This window comes from Aquarana catesbeiana, linkage group LG03 (genome assembly GCF_042186555.1).
Source record: "Aquarana catesbeiana isolate 2022-GZ linkage group LG03, ASM4218655v1, whole genome shotgun sequence".
NCBI classification, from domain to species: Eukaryota; Metazoa; Chordata; class Amphibia; order Anura; family Ranidae; genus Aquarana; species Aquarana catesbeiana.
In genome coordinates, this window is record NC_133326.1 from 75,519,208 (window position 1) to 75,538,622 (window position 19,415).

Here is a 19,415-nt window from a genome sequence, read left to right on the forward strand (position 1 = left end):
CCATAGGCTTTCTATGGCTCGTCTGTTATCAGCCCTCCCTCCTCTCCCCTGCAGCCACTGCTAGCTGACTCAGGGGAGTCGAATCACGTACATTTCATTTTAATTTAACAGCCTGTTTGCTAAAAGGTTTATAACGTGAGCTGAACTTTCCCAGTTAGAAGAATATTCTCTCTGGTCTACAGCCACCTTAAAGTGCAAACACTGTGCAGCCTAGTAAGCAGACAAGGCTTTAACACACATTGATAAGAACATAAAACAAATTCCTGTCCAAAACAGTCTAATGTGTCAGTAGAGTGAAGCATTGGTTTTTAATCTCTTACTATAACAAAGTGAAGCAAGGATCTAGTTCTTTCTGTAAGTTTACTAAATCAGACCGAAGCACGAATCTAGCTCTAGACTAGACTGATGCTAAATGTAACTTTTACTATACCAGACAAAAGCATGGGTCAAGTTCTTATTAAACAGTTGATAGAAAAGTCTACTTACTCCTTTTGTCCAGTGTCAGCACTGTTCCCAGAAGCCTCAGATACCGCAGAAAATCCAGAAGGAGAGTGCCCATCGGTCAGGCCTACAGAGGGTAAACTTGGAGAAAAGCAGAGTGCATATGGTTCCAGATTCAGAGCTATGGGAAACAAACAGCAGAAAAACTCAGTTACCAAGTCTGTATTTGCTGTTTGTGGGTAAAGGTGAGAAAGGCCATAAAATGTTCAAGCATCACTTGCAACTACATGAATTTTACAACCTTCCAGCTGTCAGAGGTACTTGCTATCACACACGGATCTTTACTAGTGAATTGAAAAGAGCTACAGCAACACAATATAAGAGGACTACACGTCCCTATTTGTTATTTTTGGAGACATCGGTACATGGATAGCCAACCTTAGATGGAAACTAAATGTTCAGATTAAATAACTATAAAGAAATATTCCATGCTGTCGGAATATAAAACAGTTACAGACATATTCATAAATTATGAAAAAGATCTGTCAATAGCTAGGTGCTTCAGCTCGGGTCAACAGCCAGAGATCAAAGTGCTCCAACAGGTCGCTGCAATGTTACAGCCATGCTATTAAGACTCTATCCTCTTAAGAAGCAGTGGTTACCCTAATGAAATATATGTTTCCCCATCTGGTTCACAGGCATACAGTGGATCTGAACCTCGAGTAAACTCTGGATTACCTCCAAGCTGGCACAGCTTAGACTTTAAACACTTTGCTAGGAAGTAACAGTCTATTACATACAAACAAATATGTTCATCAGAAATGGAGTCCAATTCCATGATCTGTATCCCAAAGGTAAAACAGTCTTATAGCTTCAGATTATGCCACCTCCTATACTAGAAAGAAATTGGTACATGCAAATAACAATGTCAGGGCTATTACTTTTTCAAACTGAAACAGGAAAGGAAAAAAACAGAATGAGAAAAACACTCAGAATGCTATCTATTGTAAATAATAAAGAAAGTTGTCCTATTTAATTACACAAACACTGAACATCTATAGATAATCTTCTATTTGCAGGCACAGCTTCCAGTGTAAGCATAAAGAACCATACAACACAAAGCTCTGTATCATGACTTACTAACCCCACATTGCAGCTGAATTTTGCTAAAAACACACACAACAGCTCAATTATTTGTCCAACTATTGTTATGTTTGGGGAGAAAAAGAAGAAGAAAAAAAAAAAAAACAGACTCTGACTAACGAGTAATTGAGCATATTTTTGTTGGCAGTGTCATAAAAACACAAATGACCAATGCGAACCACTAAAGTACACCATGTTGGTGTAAACTTATTTTTGTCTCAACCACCAGACAAGAAGTGTGGTGGATTAGTTATTTTTTTTATTCAACTAGTGGGTTAAATCAAGGAGAAAAAAAAAAAAAAAAAAAGGTACTTGATTCTCTCATTCATGGATTTGAGGTAGATGGGGGAATCCCCCATGCGAAACCTTTGTATTCTGACAGTAGGGCGACTTCCCCGATGTCAGAATACACTGATTTGCACAGCGGCTATGTTGAGTGGCAAAAATCTGACAGGGCAGTTGTGTAGATTTCTGTACAACCACCCTGCCCATACATGGATCAAAATTAGATCGGTCCCTGCTGAACTGGCCAAATTTCAATCCACTATGGCCGGCTTTAGTCTCTTGCAGTCACTGATCAGAGGGATGGTGCTCAGTGTGCGTATACAGCTGTTTGTATTTTGAGTGAAATGCAAAAATGTGAATTTCACACTTAGGCTGGCCATACATGATTCAACCAGCAGGTTGAACCAAAGAAAAAAAATGATCGGTGTTACCAGTGGCACTGATCGCTCAGGAATAAACCCAACAGAATGGTTGTACAAAAGTCGATCGATAGACACTGTTTGGACTTGCCTGACTGTTCTTGCCTTGCCAGAGTTGGAGAGGGCCCACAATCATATATATTGAGATTTGCAAGTGGATTTAACCCATGAACCAAATGTATGAAATACAGTATAGTGTAAGCTGGGAAACTGTTGAAATTAAAGTGATTGTAAATGCAATTTTTTAAAAATAAAATAACCAACATGTTATACTTACAAGCTCTGTGAAATGGTTTTGCACAGAGCAGCTCGATCCTACGCTTCTTGGGTCCCTCGTTGGCACTCCTGGCTCCCCCACTCCTGCTAATGCCCCCATAGCAAGCTCACTATGGCTCAGCCCCGCCTCCTCCTCACTGGCTGCAATAGACCGCAGAGGGAGCCAATGGCTCCCATTGCTTTCTCTGAGTCAATGAGATTGGAGAGAGAGAAGACAGAGTCGTTGTTCTCGGGCACAATGTTGGGTTGTGAATGGGCTCAGGTAAGTAAAGTGGGTGCCTTTGGAACCACTATAATATGGCAAAGTATGTTAATCACATATAATGTTCACTTTGTGTATACCCTTTTCCCGGGATAGCTTTTCTTCTTGGCGCTGGTGATGAGGCTTATATGGTGCTGCCCCTTTACTGAGAGCTCCAGCCACAAATCCATCAAGAAAAGAAAGAGAGGCATCAACCTGCAAAAATGGAACATTGACATGAAAGGCGTATAGAGCACGATCACACTCTAATTCAATGGGTGTGGGTCAGTTCTATATGAGTATTTTATAAATTTAAACAGGTCTTATAATACTTTTTTTTTTTTTTTTCTACAATTGATATTAGTAGTGGAGTGATGTACAGCATTAGCAATCAATTAATGCAGAAGCTCTTACTAGATATATAAAATCATTGTTCTAGAAATATTTCCAATAGTTACAACTGTAGAAATGATGGCATATTTAGCACCATCACAGCCACTTACAGTTTCCAAAAGTGCATGTGAAAGGGTGACAACACAGGAGAGAAATTAGGAAACAAAAGACATGGTTTTGTAACGTAATGTCCTTAGTATCGGTTTTACAAGGCTGACTTGGCCCTTTAAAGTTCATTACATTCCAAGTTACACTTGGTTGTTTAAAGATGGAGACCAAGTATTTTAATCTCTTATTTACCGATAAGTCTTCACAGCTGGAGTTCAGTGGAAAAAGCCTCAGTATTAGCTGTGCATCCTCCCACAGAGCTTTTAATTCGCAAGCCTGTTGCCTTATTCCTGTGTCCAGACAGGTAGAGAATTCTTGGATTAGTTTATCCACTAATGAGCAATGGTGAGTGACTGCAGCCAGCTTTGTTATTGCCGCCATAATCCAGGCCTTCGTTTCAGAGGTAACGGAGCCTTGAAAAAGCATGTCATACAGTTTTCTCATCACAGATTCTGTAGAGCTGTGCTTGGCAAGGTAGGCATATTCACCTAGCACCTGTATACAAAAAAAAAAAAATAAGGACTTGAAATAAAAAAAAAAAAAAAAATGTCAGTAGCATATTTAAACATGTACCGCTAATTAAAAGCTCTGTATGCACATTCTGCACAAAGTGGACAAGCAAATGACATTTACTGGTGAAATGTAGACGAAAGGTAAAGTAAATAATATAAGTCTTTCCGATGTATTTTTCTAAATGACTTGGCACATGACCGCAGAAAATTTTACCAGCAGTGGAATCTGACAATGAAAGAACATCATCAAGTGGAGGCTGAAAAATGAGGCATGCTTTCCATCCAAAACTAAAGTAAAAGCTTTTGCTGGTGGCCTCTTTTAATAACAGTTCTTTGCCATTTGTTTTCTGGTTGGCATTCATTTAAAGCAGAAGTAAACCCCAAATGAATGACACTTGCTTAAGTAAAACCCTATGTAGCATAAACAATTGGCATTATACTTTAAAGTGGCTCTAAAGCCCAAAGTTTCTTTTACCTGAACGTATTCTCTGATGAATGGTCATGTTGCAAAACCAGCATTCGATCAGTGCTAATCTGTGTATTGTGGCAGAAAGGGGAGGGGGGGGGGTCACCACTGTCAGAATACAATAGTAAGATGGGGGAAATGTGTGGATTTGACAGTTTTATTCCGTTGAAAAAAAAAAAAACTATGTTTATACCCCAACTGAATCTGTAAAGCCCCATACACACGGGTCAAATATTGAGTGGTATCGGCCATTTCAACAGAAACTTGCCGACATTCAGCCTGTGCGTACAGCAGCCGGTCCAGCTTCTGTCGAAGGGGCATGACTGAATGGCTGAGAGCCCTGACTGGTGTGCTCTGGCGGGGGGGGGGGGTCTCTTCATCAGAACACAATAGCTCAGCGGGGAGATTGCTGTACTAACATCAGGTTGTTAGTACAGGATCTCCTCCCGAGCTCTTCAGTTTTTTTACGTTCTGCCCATACAGTATGTGTGGATGTGGGAATTTGTTCATTTGTTCCCCCCCCCCGATAAGCCCTCTCTGGCTGATCGGGAAAAAAAAAAAGATGAAAAAAAAGAAGATGCATCTATTGCCAGCCTAAAAAGAGAAGTGTGCTACTGACCGAATCACCAGGGAAATAAAAAAAAAAAAGAAGAAAAACTAATGCAGCAACCACATCTAAGGATTGGTAAAGTGCAATATATTACAATTTTTGTTTTTGGGCTTAATACCTCTTTAATGGATGTTTTATATTAAATAATACAAAAATAAGCAAATAAGACAGACAACCTCATTTCATAAGGAGAACACTACCTAAAAGCAAACTTACGATTTTAATTAAATAAATCCACAAGTAATTAAAGCAGCATTCCGTTACCACATTTTCCGTAAGCAGATTTAAAAGTTCTGCGATTTGAGAAACTAGAAAATGCTGTCGGACTGATTTGGAAAATCCTTTGCTAGCAAGTAAAGAGAGTATAATTAGAAGTTAGCCAGTGTGAAACAGCCAATTTACATGGCTGCTCCGAAGCGAGCAGCCCGGCTTTTGAATAGAAAATGCTAATGTCTGCTCCAAGTTCCCCCTCACAAAGACAGGCTTTTCACTAATATCTTCCTTACCCAGCTGATAACCTGTAGGAAGCGCTGGGGATAATGCACATTCTCCATTTCCAGTAAGGCAAGATAAGACTGCACTGCATACAGCCTCAGCTGTCCATCTTCCTTTTCATCAGCAAATCCTGCAGAGATGAAAAATTACATTTTAAACAGAGAGAGTACCCGCTGGACAAAGGGGACCAAAATAAACTTCCCTCACCATTTGAAAATGTAAAATCATCAGGCTGAGGATATTATACAGAAGATTGTATGTGCATGGGGGCACACAGAGGAACAGTTCACATTACCCAACACATTATATCAACTCTGCAGTATCAGTCCTTATAATTTAACCAGATAACACAAAAACAGCAGCAAAGGCTCAGGGGAGAAATACAAAACTAAAAGGTATTGAGAGATGGGAACAATCGCTCATGAAATAGAGCCACTTTTTAATGTACACTGATGTTGAATTACAATGTAAAATACAGTACTAATATTTCAAGATAATGTACACCTACCTGCTAAAGAGGTTGGCAGAAAGAATATAGTGCAGTCATTCATTACGGTTACCTATCGTTTATTGCGTTTTGGATGTCCTACATTTTTTTTTATTTGTTATAAAACCACTGAACGTTACCTTTTTTGTCCAAATGGTCCTCTTTATGTGCTTTAATAGCTATGGTTGCCAAGTAATGCTATTCATATTACCACAGCAGAGAATACACACGCACTCATATACAAAACACATACAGTGAATCTGGAAAGTATTTACAGCACTTGACTTATTCCACATTTTGTCATCTTACAGCCTTATTCCAAAATGGATTAAAGTGTTTGTTAAACCAAAAAAAAAAAAAAATGCTGCTCCTGTCCCTTTAATATGCAAGCTGCATCATGGTGCTTTTGCTTTTTCAATTACCCTTCTGTATCTCCTACAATACCTGTTTAATCCTGCCAGGTCCTGACTTCCCCCCTGAGAGGTGACCACGATTATCATGGGTGCTGAATCATAATACTGTGGTCAGAATACGTGTCTGCATCATCCGCAGCTCTCCCCTCAGCACCGTAGTCAGGAGAATGACGCTGAGCACGTGCACTCAACTTCTTTGGTTGACCATGGCGAGGCCTGTTCTGAGGTGGAACCTGTCCTGTTAAACCGCTGTATGGTCTTGGCCACCACACTGCAACTCAGTTTCAGGGTCTTGGCAATCTTCTTATAGCCTAGGCCATCTTTATGTAGAGCAACAATTCTTTTTTTCAGATCCTCAGAGTTCTTTGCAATGAGGTGCCATGTTGAACTTCCAGTGACCAGTATGAGAAAGTGAAAGCGATAACACCAAATTTAACACACCTGCTCCCCATTCACACCTGAGACCTTTGTAACACTAACAAAGCACATGACACCAGGGAGGGAAAATGGCTAATTGGGCCCAATTTGGCCATTTTCACTTAGGTGTACTCACTTTTGTTGCCAGCGGTTTAGACATTAATGGCTGTGTGTTGAGTTATTTTAAGGGGACAGCAAATTTACACTGTTATTCAAGCTGTAACACTCACTACTTTACATTGTAGAAAAGTGTCATTTGTTCAGTGTTGTTACATGAAAAGATCCAATAAAATATTTACAAAAATGTGAGGGGTGTACTCACTTTAGTTAGTTAGATATTGTAGGCGTTTTTCCAGCTTTAACATTCAAATAAAGAAAAAAAGGAAGAGACCATAGTAGTCCATTGGAAACATTTTCCTTATTTCACAATAGCACGGGATAGACCACCACTGTGACATACCGTAACCCATCATCTACAGCAGTGTTTCACAGTCATAAGATCTAGTTTCCCCTCGATCAGCATGCCGTGAAGTGGGGGGGGGCACCAGCACCATAACCACCAATGACTCTCTACCGCAAAACCTCCCTAACTCCTGCAGTACTGGAGCCAAAAAGTAGTGCAATTGGGTACTCTGTGATGGGGGACCTCATGTACAGGTGTGACTCTGGAGTAAAGGTGGGGCTCTAAAGTGATTGGGGACCTCTGATGTGAAGTGGAGGAGGGGGTGCTGCACTGGGATGCCTTGAGATGCTTACATTTAAAACAGTGTTGTGACTGAAAAAAGGAAGAAAACGCTGATCTACTATATCTCTACAGTCAGTTTGTCTCCTTGCCCGATTTGCTTCAGGATCAACTAAATGCAACAGAATGACCTAATCAAAACGTACAATTAAGACCCCATTCACACAGGGGCAACACAACTTGCAGGTCGCCTCAGCGAGGCGACCTGCAAACGACTGCCCGGGCGACTTGCAAAACGACTTCTGTATAGAAGTCTATGCAAGTCGCCCCAAGTCGCCCCCGAAGTCGTACAGGAACCTTTTTCTAAGTCGGAGCGACTTGCGTCGCTCCCCTTAGAACGGTTCCATAGCACAGAACGGGAGGCGACTTGTCAGGCGACTAGGTCGCCTGACAAGTCGTCCCTGTGTGAATGGGCTCTAAGCCTTGAGAATAAACACAGCTACAGGTCCTTTTAAAAAGGAGGTGCATCAAGATTCTCAGATTGCCCCCAGTTCAAAGAAACCACTGAGCAATTCTAAATGCTTAGAAAGGCTTTAACACCATATAGTTTGATAAATTCTACAGATCTACCTTTAATAGGAATAATAGGCACTGTATGTGATGTCATTAACTGAACCAATTGTATACTCACATGTTTGTGGTGAACATATAAAAATGTCAGCTCATTTAGAAGCTAATGAGGCATGTAGCACCTGTTGTGTGAACTTTAAAGTGATACTAAAACACACACAGTTTAATTTACAGTAATCCTTCTCTTTCTGTAAGTGGATAATGGCACTGTAATTCTTTTAATAAAATAAAAATCTAATGTACCCTTTTCCTAAATGATATACAGCTGTCACATGACCCAACTCACAGCCTGTCTGCAGGAAAACAGTGGCAGGAGAAGAGAGTCTAGTCCTCTGCTGGTCACAAGATCAAAAACAGCCTTATGAATACAGCGTAAAAATATATAATTAATAGCAAAAATAAGTTGTCATACAAATATATATTTATAATAAAATGTTTATTATTTTCTGGTAATAACATGGTATGGGTGGGTTTTTGCCAGTCACAGGCTGTGTTACGCCCCTCCAGCCCATGTCTTAGAATAAGAGGGAGGTGAGGCTTCCATTAATTTACATGCAATATCCTGCCCCCATTTTGTTTAGCTGGTTATTGGGCACGGAGGAGGGAGGGAGTGGACTGTCATTTACCACTGTGTACAGCTGTGGCCAAAAGTTTTGAGAATGACACAAATATTACATTTTCACAGTCTGCGGGTAATTACAAGCATTTCATAAGTGTTAAAGGCTTTTATTGACATTGACAAAGTTTATGCAAAGAGTCAATATTTGCACTGCTGACCTTTCTGTTTCAAGACTTCTGCAATTCACCCTGGCATGCTGTCAAACTTTTGGGCTATGTCTTGACTGATAGCAGCCCATTCTGGCATAATCAATGCTTGAAGTTTGTAAGAATTTGTGGGGTTTTTTGTTCACCGGCCTCTTGAGGACTGACCACAAGTTCTCAATGTGAATTAGGTCTAGGGAGTTTCTTGGCCATGGACCCAAAATGTTGATGTTTTGTTCCCCAAGCCATTTAGTTATCACCTTTGCTTTATGGCAAGGTGCTCCATAATGCTAGAAAAGGTGTTGTTCATTACCAAACTGTTTTTGGATGGTTGGGAGAATTTGCTCTCAGAGGATGTTTTTGTACCATTCTTTATACATGGCTGTGTTCTTAGGCAAAATTGGGAGTGAGCCCACTCCCTTGGCTGAGAAGCAACCCCACACATCAATGGTCTCAGGATGCTTTACTGTTGGCATGACACAAGACTGATGAAGGCACTCACCTTTTCTTCTCTGGACAAGGTTTTTTCCACATGCACCAAACAATCGGAAAGGGGATTCATGAGAGAAAATAACTTCACCCCAGTCCTCAGCAGTCCAATCCCTGTACCTTTTGCAGAATATCAGTCTGTCCCTAATGTTTTTCCTGGAGAGAAGTGGCTACTTTGCTGCCCTGCTTGACACCAGGCCATCCTCCAAAAGTCTTCACCTCACCGTGAGCACAGAAGCACCTACTTGCTGCCATTCCTGAGCAAGCTCTGCACTGGTGGTGCCCCGATCCTGCAGCTGAATCAACTGTAATTGCAACTGCAATGAATTGCACTTCATCTGATCACTCTTCAAAACATTCTGGAGCATATGCAAACTGCCATCATAAAAACTGAAGCAGCAGACTTTGTGAAAATTAATATTTGTGTCATTCTCAAAACTTTTGGCCATGTCTGTATACACCCACATGTGTGACTCTATAATCACATGGGCTGCCAAGATGTGATAGGGAGGAAATGCTCAGAATAGAAACTCACTGAAAACTGAGCATGTGCAGAGTTGCTAACACTGCTCTGCAAAATCCCTAGCTGAGTTGAGAACTTGCACAGAAGGTGGAGATAGCGAACAGCAGGATCAACCAGGTTTTTTGCAGACTACAGAAAGCTACAGTGACAGAATATGAACAGCATATAATACAGCATTTATTGATAGTTTTTTTATGATGTGGGTTTAGTGATACTTTATTGTAAGCATAAACTACTCACTGGAAGCATGTACACTTACCAACATTCAGGCCTTCTTCACACTGCAGGCTAGGTGCATTCTGCAGATTCCAGTGGCAAATTCTTAAGGCTTGATTGACTAGAGTATTGGAATAGCAGCAGCTGCTCACCCTATATAAACGAATGAGGCTGACAGCGGCCGCTCTTTGCATGTAGCCGTGCACGAAGCATCTACCTGTGAATGTTCGAGCCTGGACATACTCAGCTGCATCTAGGCTTAGACATCTAGAGGTAAATACTTGGTATGTGGCTACATGCAAACAGCAACGGCCTCAATCAGACTCCATTAGTTTGTATATGTTGAACGGCTGTGGCTTTTTGCATGCCCCAGTCATTCCAGCCACAAGAATCTGCTGCTGGAATTCAGCAAATGCAACTGGCTGTGGCAAAGGGGCCTTAAAGTGGTTGTAAACCCTTACAACACACTTTTACCTACAGGTAAGCCCATATTAAGTCTTACCTGTAGGTGCTGTAAATATCTCCTAAACCTACATGGTTTAGGAGATATTTACAATTCACCATACAAGGATGTCTTCTGCGCATGCGCCGACCTATTCGGCGCATGTGCACTTTAGAAATCTCACGCTATGCCGTTCCAAGGGAGGGTCATGCCGTGACTGGTGGCGCACACGCAGGACATCGCAGGCTCCTGTGTCAGGTAAGTGACACATAATGGGCTACTATGTGATGCATAGAAGCCCATTATGCTTTACCTTTGCGGGGAAACAAAGAGGAAGTAAACCCATCAGGGTTTACTTTCTCTTTAAAGTGATATTTAAAAAAAAAAAAAAATCTGCCTTTTATAACAAACAGGTTATACTTACCTGCTCTGTGCAGTGGTTTTGCACAGACCAACCCCAATCCTCCTCTTCTCAGGTTCCCCATCTGCACTCCTCGCCCTTCCTTCCTGCGAAGCGCCCCCATAACAAGCAGCTTGCTGTGGGGGCACCAGAGTAGGCTTGCTCCCGAGCAGCTGCTGTGCGTATCCATTCACACACACACACACACACGTGGCTCAACTCCCCCCTGCTCTCTCCTCATTGGCTCACTGACTGTGATGGACAGTACCAGGAGCCAATGGCTACCACGGCCATCTCAGCCAATGAGGAGGCAGAGACCTGGGAAGACCAGAGGCTACCATGCACATCGGTGGAGGTAGATGGGCTCCGGTAAGTATTAGGGGGGTCTGCTGCACGCAAGTGTTTTTCTGCATAGAATGCATGAATGTAAAAAACCTTGAGCCTTTACAACCACTAAGGTATGGGCTGTCATGTATATACCTTTGCCTTAATACAAACATATTTACTAAATCAGAGCATGTCCTTAAAAGAATCAGTAATATTTGATTTCTTAGTACCACATATCTTTTGTATTAATGTGATCATTCCTATCTGACAATTCCACCAATGTTGGTGAATACCTTTTAATTCAATTGCTCCAGGGTTTCTTTTAAACTCAAGTAGGTAATGTTATGTGAGTCATAAAAGAAAAAGGATTCTCACAAGTTCAATAAAAGGTCCTGCATACAATTGCCCACTATTTAAACAATTAAAAGACTGCATTAAGGCTGGGTTCACACTATTGCGAATTGGATGCGGATTTTCTGCATCCAACTCGCATCGCAGAAGATTGTGCCCGGTTCTCTATGGAGCCGATTCACACATTTCCGCAATTGCCTGTGCGTCTTTTGGTCCGTTTCAGGTTCAAATTCAGCCCAAAATTCACGCTGAAAATCAGACCTGAAACGGTGACTGGAGACACACTAGACTCCCGCTGTGATCCTCTGTGTGTTCCAGTGTGAACCCAGCCTAATACATTTTATTAATGTTTGTCAATCTTAACACATTTACTATTTCCCTACTGAAGTTACAGCTATTATTCCTGATTTCTTACCTTCAGCTAGGAGTCGAAGGAAGTTGTTGGGAATGTCTGGATGTACCATATCTCCTCCAATAGAAAATACTGTATTCATGGTCTCTACAAACCACTGGTTGTTTGGAGAGTATGTGAGAGGAGTGTCAAGGAAAAAAGTCCTATTTGACAAACATGAATTACTGTGGAATACTGCAACCTATATGGCAAAATTTCAACTTAATATCAAAGTGAAGATGAGCTAGTTTTAGCAAGTCAGTGCTTTCTTTGTGAATAAGGTGAAATCTGGCTGTTTTTCCATGCATAGAATAGCCAGAGAGAAAGCTCTAATACCAGCAGAATGGCTACACTTAACCACTTGCTTACTGGGCACTTAAACCCCCCTCCTATCCAGACTAATTTTCAGCTTTCAGCACTGACGCACTTTGAATGACAATTGCGCGGTCATACAACACTGTACCCAAATGAAATTTTTATAATTTTTTTTTCCCCACAAATAGAGCTTTCTTTTGATGGTATTTGATCACCTCTGCGGTTTTTATTTTTGTTAAAAAATGTAAAAAGACTGAATTAAAAAAAAAAAAAAAAAAATGTATATTTTTTTGTTATAAAAAAATTAAAACAAATTTTTCTCCTTCATTGATGTACGCTGATGAGGCGGCACTGATGGGTGGCACTGATCAGTTACACTGATAGGCAGCACTGCTAGGTGGCACTGATTGGCACTACTGGTGGGCATTGATAGCTGGCACTTGTGGGCATTGATAGGTGGCACTGTGGGCACTGTTAGGTGGCACTGTTAGCTGGCAAAGATTAGGCAGATGTGCCTCTTCCACTTCGGGACCGATGTCCCTCTCATCTGGGCCGGTTATCGGCTTTTTTTTCTACTCACGCTATCAGCGTGAGTAGAAAAAAAAAAAACGATTACCGATCTTTTGTTTACATCATGTGATCAGCAGCTTGGCTGACAGCTGATCACATGGTAAGGGGCCGGGACCCCTTACCATGTGATCCTACCCCTTTACAACCACCTTAACCCACATGAATCAGAGGTTGTTATAATCCTAACCAGATAAATAGGGTCTGATTTACTAAAACTGAAGAGTGGAAAATCTGGTGCAGCTTTGCATGGTAGCCAATAAGCTTCTAAATTCAGCTTGTTAAAGTAAGCTTTGACAAACAAAAACCTGGAAGCTGACTGATTTCTATGCAGAGCCGCACCAGATTTTAGTAAATCAACCCCATAGAGTGCATGGGTACAACTTGCAATCAGTTTATCAATACTCTATAATTACTACAGAATACATAAACACAAACATAAATTATGTACAACACTACTCACAAAAGGTCATACAATGAAGTTAACCACTTCAGCCCCGGAAGGTTTTACCCCCTTCCTGACCAGAGCACTTTTTACAATTCGGCACTGCGTCGCTTTAACTGCTAATTGCGCGGTCATGCAATGCTGTACCCAAACGAAATTTGCGTCCTTTTCTTCCCACAAATAGAGCTTTCTTTTGATGGTATTTGATCACCTCTGCCGTTTTTAGTTTTTGCGCTATACACGGAAAAAGGCCGAAAATTTTGAAAAAAAAATGATATTTTCTATTTTTTTGTTCTAAAAAAAATCCAATAAACTCAATTTTAGTCATACATTTAGGCCAAAATGTATTCGGCCACATGTCTTTGGTAGAAAAAATGTCAATAAGTGTATATTTATTGGTTTGCGCAAAAGTTATAGCGCCTACAAACTAGGGTACATTTTCTGGAATTTACACAGCCTTTAATTTATGACTGCCTATGTCGTTTCTTGAGGTGCTAAAATGGCAGGGCAGTACAAACCCCCCACAAATGACCCCATTCTGGTAAGTAGACACCCCAAGGAAATTGCTGAGAGGCATGTTGAGCCCATTGAATATTCATTTTTTTTGTCCCAAGTGATTGAATAATGACAAAAAAAAAAAAAAATTACAAAAAGTTGTCACTAAATGATATATTGCTCACACAGGCCATGGGCATATGTGGAATTGCACCCCAAAATACATTTAGCTGCTTCTCCTGAGTATGGGGATACCACATGTGTGGGACTTTTTGGGAGCCTAGCCGCGTACGGGGCCCCGAAAACCAATCACTGCCTTCAGGATTTCTAAGGGCGTACATTTTTGATTTTACTCCTCACTACCTATCACAGTTTTGAAGGCCATAAAATGCCCAGATGGCATAAAACCCCCCCAAATGACCCCATTTTGGAAAGTAGACACCCCAAGCTATTTGCTTTGAGGCATGTTGAGTCCATGGAATGTTTTATATTTTGACACAAGTTGCGGGAAAGTGACAATTTTTTTTTTTTTTTTGCACAAAGTTGTCACTAAATGATATATTGCTCACACAGGCCATGGGCATATGTGGAATTGCACCCCAAAATGCATTTAGCTGCTTCTCCTGAGTACGGGGATACCACATGTGTGGGACTTTTTGGGAGCCTAGCCGCGTACGGGGCCCCGAAAACCAATCACTGCCTTCAGGATTTCTAAGGGCGTACATTTTTGATTTTACTCCTCACTACCTATCACAGTTTCAGAGGCCATGGAATGCCCAGGTGGCACAAACCCCCCCAAATGACCCCATTTTGGAAAGTAGACACCCCAAGCTATTTGCTGAGAGGCATGGTGAGTATTTTGCAGCTCTCATTTGTTTTTGAAAATAAAGAAAGACGAGAAAAAAAAATTTTTTTTTTCTTTTTTCAATTTTCAAAACTTTGTGACAAAAAGTGAGGTCTGCAAAATACTCACTATACCTCTCATCAAATAGCTTGGGGTGTCTACTTTCCAAAATGGGGTCATTTGGGGGGGTTTTCTGCCACCAGGGCATTCCATGGCCTCCGAAACTGTGATAGGCAGTGAAGAGTGAAATCAAAAATTTACGGCCTTAGAAAGCCTGAAGGCGGTGCTTGGTTTTCGGGGTCCCGTACGCGGCTAGGCTCCCAAAAAGTCTCACACATGTGGTATCCCCGTACTCAGGAGAAGCAACAGAATGTATTTTGGGGTGTAATTTCACATATTCCCATGGCATGTTTGAGCAATATATCATTTAGTGACAACTTTGCGCAAAAAAAAATAAAAAAAATAAAAAATTGTCTCTTTCCCGCAACTTGTGTCACAATATAAAATATTCCATGGACTCGACATGCCTCTCAGCAAATAGCTTGGGGTGTCTACTTTCCAAAATGGGGTCATTTGGGGGGGTTTTGAACTGTCCTGGCATTTTATGCACAACATCTAGAAGCTTATGTCACACATCACACACTCTTCTAACCACTTGAAGACAAAGCCCTTTCTGACACTTTTTGATTACATAAAAAAATAATTTTTTTTTGCAAGAAAATTACTTTGAACCCCCAAACATTATATATTTTTTTAAAGCAAATGCCCTACAGATTAAAATGGTGGGTGTTTCATTTTTTTTTTTCACACAGTATTTGCGCAGCGATTTTTCAAACGCATTTTTTGGGGAAAAAACACACTTTTTTTAAATTTTAATGCACTAAAACACACTATATTGCCCAAATGTTTGATGAAATAAAAAAGATGATCTTAGGCCGAGTACATGGATACCAAACATGACATGCTTTAAAATTGCGCACAAACGTGCAGTGGCGACAAACTAAATACATTTTTAAAAGCCTTTAAAAGCCTTTACAGGTTACCACTTTAGATTTACAGAGGAGGTCTACTGCTAAAATTACTGCCCTCGATCTGACGTTCGCGGTGATACCTCACATGCATGGTGCAATTGCTGTTTACATTTGACGCCAGACCGACGCTTGCGTTCGCCTTAGCGCGAGAGCAGGGGGGACAGGGGTGCTTTTTTTTTTTTTTTTTTTTTTTTTTCTTTATTATTATTATTTTTTTATCTTATTTTTAAACTGTTCCTTTCATTTTTTTTTTTTTTTTTTTAAATCATTTTTATTGTTATCTCAGGGAATGTAAATATCCCCTATCATAGCAATAGGTAGTGACAGGTACTCTTTTTTGCAAAAATTGGGGTCTATTAGACCCTAGATTTCTCCTCTGCCCTCAAAGCATCTGACCACACCAAGATCGGTGTGATAAAATGCTTTCCCAATTTCCCAATGGCGCTGTTTACATCCGGCGAAATCTAAGTCATAAAATGCTCGTAGCTTCCGGTTTCTTAGGCCATAGAGATGTTTGGAGCCACTCTGGTCTCTGATCAGCTCTATGGTCAGCTGGCTGAATCACCGGCTGCATTCTCAGGTTCCCTGTTGAGACAGGAGAGCCAGAGAAAAACACGGAAGACGGGGGGGGGGGGGGGGGCATTCCCTCCCACTGCTTGTAAAAGCAGTCTAGAGGCTAATTAGCTGCTAGAATTGCTTTTACATGAAAGCCGATCGCTGGCTGAAAAGAATGATACCAAGATGATACCTAAACCTGCAGGCATCATTCTGGTATAACCACTCAAAGTCGTGAATGGCGTACCTGAAGACAAAAAAATGGTTAACAATAAAGCACAGTAAACAGTAAGGTATAAAAAAATTGCATATCTGAAAAGCAAACATGATAAAACATAACAACAATAAAACATTGCAGAATAGAATACAGTAAAAAAGAGCAGAACAATAGAGAGAGAATAGAGAGAGAGAGAGAACAATAAAACGACAACTATTTTTTTTTTATTTTATATTTTTGTATGTGTTTTTTTTTTTTTTACACTTTTTTTTGTAACTAACTTTTATAACTGTAACCGGTTCCAGGTTCGGGTCTCTCAAAATGCGATGGCGTCTTGGGAGACCCTGTGAAAGTGTACCTAGTCTGTGGAATGCTGTACCCTACGCTAATACTCAACTAGTGAATGGTAGCGTTCAAAACATTCACCAATGCAAAGACCAGGATTGTCAGGACAGGAGGGACAATAATAGCGGGTGTCACGCCTATATCCGCGCTTGCTGCAGACACAACATCTTTTTTGGGGGGGTTCGTTGGGTAGGGGTACTCGGGAGGACATAAAGAAAATGCCTCTCATGCAGCTGACTGCATTTGGTTGGGGATGTGAATGGAGGAAGTACGGGCGCTGCAGAAGCGGTGGGTTCCCAATTAGGATTGGCGAATGCAGCAGGAAGGGCACTATGGGCACGACGGGCCTGTGTTTGTCTTTTTGGTGGCAGTGGGACACTACTTGTGCTTGCCACCTCACCAGCTTGAACTGCACTTATGGGACTCGCCACGTCACCAAGTGTTACTGCAGTGCTGGTTTGACTACGACCGAGGTGTACTAGGCCGCTGGTGCTTGCCAGTTCACCAAAACGCTACCAAAAAAACTGTTAGCGATCGCAGGGATCAGGCCTGACTCTGCGAACGCTGCAGTTATGCGTTTAGTGTTTTGTAAGTGTCAGTGATCGATCGATACTGCACTTGGGTGGGCTGGGCGGAGGGGCAAAACGCAGGTGCTAGCAGGTATCTGGGCTGATCCCGCTAACACTGCGTTTGTGGGAACCCTAAACTGCTGGGGACGCTAGTATAGATCTGATCAGATCAGATATTGATCCGATCAGATACTATACCACTAAGGGAGGTGTACGGTGCGTGCGTGGGTGTTAGCGGTACTGGCGCTAACCTGACGCTGCCTGGGGCTGGTGCTTGCCAGTTCACCAAAACGCTACCAAGAAAACTGTTAGCGATCGCAGGGATCAGGCCTGACTCTGTGAACGCTGCAGTTATGCGTTTAGTGTTTTGTAAGTGACAGTGATCGATACTGCACTTGGGTGGGCTGGGCCGGGTGGAGGGGCAAAACGCAGGTGCTAGCAGGTATCTGGGCTGATCCCACTAACACTGCGTTTTTGGGAACCCTAAACTGCTGGGGACGCTAGTATAGATCTGATCGGATCAGATATTGATCCGTTCAGATACTATACCACTAAGGGAGGCGTATGCTGCGTGCGTGGGTGTTAGCGGTACTGGCGCTAATCTGACGCTGCCTGGGGCGACGCATATCACCGCCGGGCGATCAGGGGGCTAAACCTTTATTCGGTAATAAACGGCGGGTGCCCTGACACTATAAAAAATAAACAAACTAACCAGCGTCACCCGTAACGGTTATACGGTGATCAGTGGTGAAAGGGTTAACTAGGGGGCAATCAAGGGGTTAAAACATTTATTAGGAAGTATGTGGGGGTCCCTGTCGCTATAAAACGCTGACGGCGAACCTAAATATTTACCTCTAACTAGCGTCACCAGCGACACTAATACAGCGATCAGAAAAATGATCGCTTAGTGACACTGGTGACAGGGGGTGATCAAGGGGTTAAAACTTTATTAGGGGGGGTTAGGGGGGTATCCTAGACCTAAAGGGGGGTAATACTTACTGCCCTAACACTGTAACTGTCACAAACTGACACCATGCAGTAATCAGAAAAAAAAAAAAAATACTGCTTGCTGTCAGTTTGTGACAGGGGGGGGGGGGGGGTGATTGGGGGGGGGATCGGGGGTGTAAAGTATGCCTGGCATGTTCTACTGTGTGTGTGTGTGTGTTGTGCACTCACATGTCTTCTCTCCTCGGCGCTGGGACGGAAACTGCCAAGCCGAGGAGAGATGACATCACATCCTCTGCCTGTGTGAAACTACACACAGGCAGGGGAGGATTCCGATTGGCTGGGAGCGATCGCGAGGGGGGGGCCACGATCGGATGGTCTCCACCTCGCCTCCCGACACTCCCAGTCAAATGCCGACCGCCGCTGGCACCGGGGGGGGACCCCCCGCCCGCGGGAGGCAGATCACGTACGGGTACGTGATTCTGCCTGCCCGTGCCATTCTGCCGCCGTATATGTGCGTTAGGCGGTCGGCAAGTGGTTAATGGGGTCCAGGAAAATTAGGTCTTGGAGGGAGTGATCAATCACTATTGGTACCAAAGATCTGGTGTACTCCTGACCAGTGTACAAACATACTAGGCTGAATGGTACAAAAGCGTTGAGTATAAACTTGTCCTCCTTGTTCAAAAGGATGGGGTGTGTTTAACCACTTCCCGGCCGCCCTATAGCGGATTGACGTCCGGGAAGTGGTTCAGTTATCCTGACTGGGCGTCATATGACGTCCAGCAGGATAGCATGCCGCAGCGCGCCCCCCGGCGGAGGCTCTTTACCCACATGATCAGCCGTGTTCAATCACGGCTGATCACGCTGTCAATGGGAAGAGCCATTGATCGGCTTTTCCTCACTCGTGTCTGACAGACGCGAGTAGAGGAGAGCCGATCGGTGGTTCTCCTGACAGGGGGGGTCTGCGCTGATTGTTTATCAGCGCAGCCCCCCCTCAGATCACCACACTGGACCACCAGGGAAGGGGCAACATGTGGATGGCCAGGTATGTACCCCATGGCCATCCACATGTGCCCAATCTGTGCCCATGTTCCAGCAATGCCCCCAATATGATTTATGAGTGCCACCTGTCATTGCCCATCGGTGCCACCTATCAGTGCCCATCAGT

At 42.5% G+C, this 19,415-nt stretch overlaps 1 protein-coding gene across 2 annotated transcripts in view; it reads right to left on the bottom strand.

Moving 5' to 3' along the window:
- AP4E1 (adaptor related protein complex 4 subunit epsilon 1) overlaps window positions 1-19,415 on the bottom strand; it is a 147,644-nt gene that overhangs the window by 30,744 nt on the left and 97,485 nt on the right. For both annotated transcript variants that reach the window (XM_073618706.1, XM_073618707.1), the window contains exons 12-16: window positions 11,944-12,053; window positions 5,401-5,519; window positions 3,499-3,801; window positions 2,907-3,021; window positions 487-622 (exon numbers count right to left, since the gene is read on the bottom strand). In XM_073618706.1, the coding sequence (XP_073474807.1) occupies window positions 487-622; window positions 2,907-3,021; window positions 3,499-3,801; window positions 5,401-5,519; window positions 11,944-12,053 (783 nt within the window). The remainder of the gene's footprint in view (window positions 1-486; window positions 623-2,906; window positions 3,022-3,498; window positions 3,802-5,400; window positions 5,520-11,943; window positions 12,054-19,415) is intronic.